The following is a 7,500-nucleotide window of genomic DNA, read 5'->3' on the forward strand; positions in this document are numbered from 1 at the left end:
CTTGATGCCATCACACTAAGCCCCCCGGGGGGCTTGCTCAATAATGCATGAGCGTCATTAGGAACCAGAGAGGGCCCGTTAGTTCTCTGTTATTTCCTGAGAAATGCGAGTCAGGGCAAGGTGATGACAGTCCTACACTTCATGTACCTCACCTCTCACCCAGCAGTATTTGGACATCAGCAGAGATATGCATGAATTAGGTAATATTTTACCCATATGTACGCTGCTAACTCACGGGACGTGCTTGTCTTATTCGAGGTCAACAGCTTAGAGCACAGAAGTGTTAAACGCTTGAGCCTGACTGGTGTCACCTCTACTTGACCCAGAAGCCCAAGCCTCATGTTTTATTTAGCCTGGATACACGGCTCGTGATGCGTCGACGGTTCATAACGTCTCCAGCGCCATGATACAAAAAGGAGTCTCACCACCGTATCTCATTATGGAGGTGTAACATGTCTTGTAAACAGGGACCAAAACTTTGGTGTAAGATTGGCAGCATATCCAGACGACAACTGTTGTGGGCATTTTCAGGATCATTCACCACTGGGTTCGTGTACACATTGATAAACGAATCGCAGGTTTCCCATAGGCACAGTTACTAAGATACATCTGTAAATGTAGATCGCAAGTCACTTGTGTGTGAATCAGTACCTGCACAGTTCTAATCACAACCTCCTAACATTAACCATTAACAGCTAGCTCTTTTCATTCTTTGAATTTCGTGAGATGTCACAGGCAAGTCTGGACCTGCCCAGGTCACCGGGTCAGAAGGTCACCAGACAGGATGAGAGGTAAGCAGATCAGAGGGTAAAGAATAGCCAGCTAACCCGTCACTCAAGGCCCAGTCAAGACTGAGAGCGGGAGATTAAAATGCTGACAGATGCACATGGCGCAGCTGCCTTGGAAAATGAATTCAACCTGGGGAAATAAATGGAGCAGAAATGGGAAGAGTCCTCAGATTGCAATCTAAGAACAATAAACAACGCCATACTTATAATATGTGCTAACTGCTGAGTCTGCTTAGCGTTTTTCAAAAGCCACACTAATAATATACAAGGCACAACTGAGGCACTTAAAGAACTCTGTATTCTACCTTTTCTTTCCTGGTGAACATTGATGGTGAACGGCTGGATAAGTGCTCAGCCAGGTTTGAGAGAACCAGTGTTCTCTCAGGAGAACCCAGAAGAACAGAGCTAACAGGCGGCCATCGGGAAGTGTATTCACACTCCAGAGAGGATGCAGAGCGGAGGCTCAGAGTATTGGTCCTGGGAACGCTGAGCTTTCCTTCATCCTCTACTGCTTTCACTCTTTCCTGAACATTAATTAGTCATAACTAAACAGGACTGAGCATTTCGTACAGTTCACAGAAACAGCCACCGTGTCCTTGAAATTATGGACAAATATTTAGCAAAAATATCTATCTATCTATCTATCTATCTATCTATCTATCTATCTATCTATCTATCTATCTATCTATCTATCTATCTATCTATCTATCTATCTATCTATCTATCTATCTGTCTGTCTATCTATCTATCTGTCTGTCTGTCTGTCTGTCTGTCTGTCTGTCTGTCTGTCTGTCTCGCTAATCACTGTGCCTATTAACCTATTGGATGACTGTATGTAGTGACACCCCACAGTTCGCACAACTCTGGAATAAACGACACCCCTTCATATCTCATATTTTCAAATATCTGTATGCTGCTGTAATGTTACTTATCTCTCAGATGTTTCTTTCATACTTCTTGTGTGTTTCATTAAACACAGAGCTGAATGTGCTACCTTAGTGGTAATGGCTGGCACTATGGCAGTGACTGCAGGTAGGTTAACTGTTCAGCGTTCACACAACGAGCTAGCCTACCGCGCCAGAGTCGCTATTCACCACGGGGCAACGCAGGGGAAGATAATCTTAGCACATGTTCTTGAATTCTATTATTATCATGTGTAGACCAACTTTAGGTCTTGCGAGGTCAGCTAGCAAACGCCTGCTATTAGTCATCGTGCTTGGTTTTTACATAAACTGAGATCTGTTAAGAAGTGTTATGATTTGTAGACTGTTTCAGAAGATTTTGCTGAAGTGTTTCCGTTGGAAAATTACAGAATTAAAAGTGAAAGGAACCATATAAAATTCAACTTCAGCTCATCTTAACAATATTCACGAGGCTACTTATTTACTTTTTAATGTGAAAAATGTAATCACTTGTAGTTTGATGACATCACATGTCACATCTGCTGAGTTCTGGATCACATTCACACACTTGTATCCAGTTTCATCATCCCAGCTGAGCAATTCAGTCAATCAGTGGTTAGTGAAACAGGATGATATGTTTTAGAGCTTGATCACACAAGTCCTGCTCTGAGCTACAAAACATCAACATACATCAGTATGTCTGGCTTTACCTGTCCCCACTGTTACACACACACACACACACACACACACACACACACACACACACACACACACACACACACACACACATACTCATTCTCTCATACATGTGCCAGCTCATGCTCAGTATCTGATGGCACTACACACTTTCAATTATTCATCAGCTCCTCATAGGCTGAAAAGAGGGGGAAGATTTCTTTACCCCTGTATTATTCACAATGGAGTGCTATGAGCTGAACACCATTACTCACACACACACACACACACACACACACACACACACACTTACACACACACTTACACACTTACACACACACTCACATAATACACGCACACACACACACACACACACACTTACACACACACTCACAAAATACACACACACTCACATAATACACGCACACACACACACACTTACACACACACTCACATAATACACACACACACACACACTCACACACACACGTACACACACACACACACACACACACACACACACACACACACACACACACACACACACACACACACACTGAAACCAACATGAACTCTGTTCTTTCCTAATGTGTAAAGGAGATTAATATAGCTTCAGTGATGTTGAATATTTTAATCATAAACAGAAATATAGAAAATTCCAAAAAACTATAAAGAGAATGATTTTAGAAAACTATAAATAATGTGCCTTATTGGCAGAGTTTGTCATATTGATATAATTCAAGATCATTACCATTACAGATCTGAGTTAATGGAAAGTGAAACATAACTGTGGTTTCTCTGAGTGTCACGCTGTACAATGTTCTGCACTTTGTTTTGCATATAAATATATCAATACAAACAAAAGAATTATTATGAAAAATGCCAAAGAAAATATCTCATGTTTTAGTCATGAGTGCTTATCCCAGGAGGAATAGAACAGTACTGTTTATGGAGACTCGGGAGGCCAGATATGTGTGTTCACCGTGAACACACACACACCAACCGCAAAATGGTGTTTATGCTGCAGCTGTGTGGAACGATAGTTGGACCGTAGTCCTTTGGCACTGACTGGCACAACTGTTTGAGGCTGTTCAACTGTGCTCATTCATAAACAGCAGCGTGATACAGCTTAGAACCGTGACGGGCATCACCCAGACCCTGAGCACAGAGCAGCGCTCAAGCAGTGTCAAATTCTCTTAACCAATAAATGATCAGAGGACAGAAAGGGGGCAGGTTCAGGAGCTGTCACTCATGAGTTTTTATTATCTGTGTCCCATCATAAGTAGTCCCAGTGGGGTCTCTTCATTCTGGTCTGTTTGCTTCCACAGGGAGTTTGTTTTTGCAGTCTTTAAGCCCACACTAACCTCCCTGACACCCCAGGGGACGTGTTTGCCTTTCATGATATGTACGTCTGGAGCTTTTCATTGCAGGTCATACATTTGACGCAAAGAAATTTAATGGAAGCTAATTCACAGTGTTGGTCTAGTGCTCAGAGGGACTGCAGGCAAACCAGAGACTCTAGCTTTGAGTTGCATTTTGAGTTGCACTCCTTTTTTTGCATGGACTGAGTTATCTACTAAGTACTACTGAAGTGGAACCGAAACATGACGACAACTCAGCTCAATCGAGCGTGAGTGGAGAAAATGGTAAAGTGTGGAGCGTGTGGCCAAAAGAATATTTCACTCGGAAGCCCCAAAGTCCACCAACACACACATTTACAAACAAGCTCCAAACAAATTCCGGTCACTGGAGTTGGGATGGACTCCCGTTTCAGTGAAGCCCCTCTCAATGTCTCCCTCTGTCCCATATGTCTCTCAGGCAAAGTCCATCCTGCGCATCTCCGTTTTCTTGTCAGGCTTGTGATGGACTGTGGTGGGAAGCATGGGCAGGTTGAGCTTCGTGTCTCTGCGCTGCGTGGAGGTCCTGAGCTGCACCAGGTTCCGTTTTGCTGGGTCGCCTGGGATACCGGCGGCCCTGTCTTGTGCTGCCTCGGCTATCCTCTTTTCCTTTGCGTATCTGAGACTCTCGATAAGCAAAGCCTGCTGCCTCGGAGATGAAAACACCGGTGGTTTAGAACCATTCACCAAGAAGGGGGAGGACCCTGCGTCTGCCCCACTGTGATGCTTAAGCCCCACCCACGTCACTTTCCGTGGCGAGATATTTCCGAGAGTTCCGTGACATAAGTGTGGTAACGGAGAGGTTTGCGCTGTGGTTTCCATGGCGCTTAGGTGGCGGCTTGTGTGTGACTTTTCTTCAATGGCTGATAGGAGGTCCTTGAATTGGTGCCCAGCTCTGCACTCAAGGTGCGTTCTAGGTGACACACCTTTGTCTGCATAGAATTTCTGCAGCTTCTCTGGTTTGTTGTCATGGCATTGCGCAGACTCCTCCCCTATATGGTCCTCAAAGTGTGAGTGGATCAAGTTGCGTGTTTTGGATGAAGGTCTGGTGGGCTGGAGCTCTTTTTTGTTTTCCACAGGTATTGGAGCATCACAGGGGGAGGAGCCACAGAGCTTTGAGGCACTTCCGTCTCTGCAGGAGCATTTGGTGGGTGGGGCCAGCGCCCTCTCACCAAACATAGAGACTGAAATCCAAACAATCACAAATGTTTAATAGTATGAGTAATTAAAGATTCTCTTTTATGCAGGATTTATTCATTTGGAAGTACAACAATCAAGAGATTTATGCAATTAAATATTAGCAAGGCAACCTTCTGGAAACAGTGCTTCTTTTGTCTCCATGGTGATTGCGATGTCATCATTTGTGAAGACAGGCAGAGTGGATGGTGAAACTGCTCTCTGCTCTGAACTCGGCTGCTTATGTCTGATGGTATCGGTATCCTCTAGCCTTCTCCTACCAGTCAGGGAATCTCTGTCCCGTGATTGGCTTCTCTGGGTCTTACTGGACTGTCTCTGGCTCCTGTCATTCGTAGTTTCACTCTGAGGGGGTTTACAAAGAGAGGATTTATGCATATCCATAAGTAACTGTTTATGAAGCTTGGAGATAAGTGTGTGGAGATACACAGTGCTGGTGTGAAGCCAAAATGGGTGCGGTAGTGCATGAACATTTCACAAGAGTATTTGTGATGTAGCTGCCAAAAATAATCTCAGGCCTTGCAGTAAGTAAGTGAATAAAAGACAAATTAACATCGGTGCCAGATATTAGTCTTTTTTTCCAGTTGAGTTTTACCAAGATTGCTGGAAGTGCTTAGCAACTAATGATACCTAAATCAGGTGACCTCAGCAGGAAGTGACCTGCGTGTAGGGAAACACCTGTTAATAGATTACCTGCAGCTGTTTTCCACATCCATCAGAGCAAGCCCTATTTTATTCACATTCCTCTGTGTGTGTGTGTGTGTGTGTGTGTGTGTGTGTGTGTGTGTGTGTGTGTGTGTGTGTGTGTTACCTTCGCGATCTTGGCTCCTTTTGTTCGCCGGGTCACTGTTTTCAGTAGTAGTTGGTAGGTAGCTAAGATAGCTGAAGGCTTGTTAATGATGACTGTGTGAATGATATCTGAGATGCTGTAGCCCAGAGACTCAGCCATGTGCTCTAATACACAGGAGTTGAGCTCTTCAGGATGCAGTCTAAGCAAACACACACACTGAAGATGTCCTTTAGGTACACTTATGGTTAGGACCTTTAGGTACACAGTGTCTAAAATCACTCAGCAATTCAGAACAAGAACCTGAATATTTCTATTTAACTCTTATTTTAGAACTTCTTATTAGTAATAGAACATTTAGAAGGAAGTAGTCTTGAGTAATCTAGAGGAGAAAATATATTGCAAGTAATAAAAATATCAAATGCCTATGGTTATTTATTTATTTACAAATTATAAGTATGGTAAATTTACCCTTTCAATATCCTTTCAACATGCACAGAATACACTGAATGTAACATGTTTAATAGTCTTACCAAAATGGCAAAGTGCTAGACACATGAGAGTCTGAGTGAAACTCTGGTGTGTAGGGGCTGTGTGGCTGTGGGTCTGAGGTGCTCTACCTGCTTTTATAAGCCACTGTGTGCAGGGGTCTCCTGACGTAACCTTCACTTAGCCACTTATCTGCCATTGCTGCTTTCACACTGGGCCTCTTGGCTGGGTCTGGCTCCAACAGAGACAGAACAAACTGTACGGCTCCTACACACACACACACACACACACACACACACACACACACACACATACATACATACACACACACACGGAACATGGAATTATCATCTAAAGAAATGCAGTGTATCAAATCCTTAAAGAGGTTTGAAGTTCACAGGAATATGAAGGCATGTCCTCTAGTCCTGTGTGCTGTGTAACATGCTCTGCGTGCTGAACAGCATGGTGTGTGAAGGTGTGTCTGTGTGACTGGGACTGGTAAATGTCCATCATTGTCTTGTTAATATTTAACGTGTTGTATCAGGTGCTCCGATTATCAGAGTGAAGAACAGTTAGTAATGCAGGATAACTCCTCACACACTTCACACTCCTCACACTCCTCACACTCCTCACACCTCTTATCCCTCACCATCTCTGTCGCCGGGCCCTCTGCACATCTTTTTCAGCCTATTACTTTCATTAAAGCTTTGCTTGAGTGCATAGACATTTTAATTTGAATATTTAAATACATAATATTTAATATGTAATTTCAGTTTTTCTGTGCGGTAGCGGATCACATTTGTGTGTGTGTGTGTGTGTGTGTGTGTGTGTGTTACCTGTACTGATGTCAGATGGGATAGCATTGATCTCTCCACTGACCATTTTTTGATGAAGTTGCTTTATGTTGAAGGGCTCCACTGTGAAGGGCAGTGTACCAGTCAGCATAGCAAAAACACTCACTCCCCTACAACACACACACATGCACACACACATGCACACACACACACACACACACACACACACACACACACACACACACACATACAATTATACAGTTTTTAACAGTAAAATGTATGCATTTTAACAGTAAAATGTATTTGTGCACAATAAAAGGATTTAGATTCACATCAACAAAAGAAATCCAACATAACATCTAACCCTGAACACTTAGTGTGTGTGTGTGTGTGTGTGTGTGTGTGTGTCTAGTGATGGGTGGTGCTCTGTGTGTGTGTGTGTGTGTGTGTGTATGTCTAGTGATGGATGTTGCT

At 43.4% G+C, this 7,500-nt stretch overlaps 1 protein-coding gene across 1 annotated transcript in view; it reads right to left on the reverse strand.

Moving 5' to 3' along the window:
• Nucleotides 1–3,083: 3,083 nt before the first annotated feature.
• The window catches only part of LOC113591159 (uncharacterized), a 10,462-nt gene continuing 6,045 nt past the window's right edge, over nucleotides 3,084–7,500 (reverse strand). Inside the window, exons 5-9 of the mRNA XM_035522571.2 lie at nucleotides 7,069–7,196; nucleotides 6,364–6,499; nucleotides 5,768–5,945; nucleotides 5,073–5,301; nucleotides 3,084–4,946 (exon numbers count right to left, since the gene is read on the reverse strand). Of these exons, the coding sequence (XP_035378464.1) occupies nucleotides 4,180–4,946; nucleotides 5,073–5,301; nucleotides 5,768–5,945; nucleotides 6,364–6,499; nucleotides 7,069–7,196 (1,438 nt within the window). The 3' untranslated portion in view covers nucleotides 3,084–4,179. The remainder of the gene's footprint in view (nucleotides 4,947–5,072; nucleotides 5,302–5,767; nucleotides 5,946–6,363; nucleotides 6,500–7,068; nucleotides 7,197–7,500) is intronic.

Source organism: Electrophorus electricus, chromosome 24, assembly GCF_041902795.1.
Source record: "Electrophorus electricus isolate QZ-2024a chromosome 24, ASM4190279v1, whole genome shotgun sequence".
Taxonomy (NCBI): Eukaryota; Metazoa; Chordata; class Actinopteri; order Gymnotiformes; family Gymnotidae; genus Electrophorus; species Electrophorus electricus.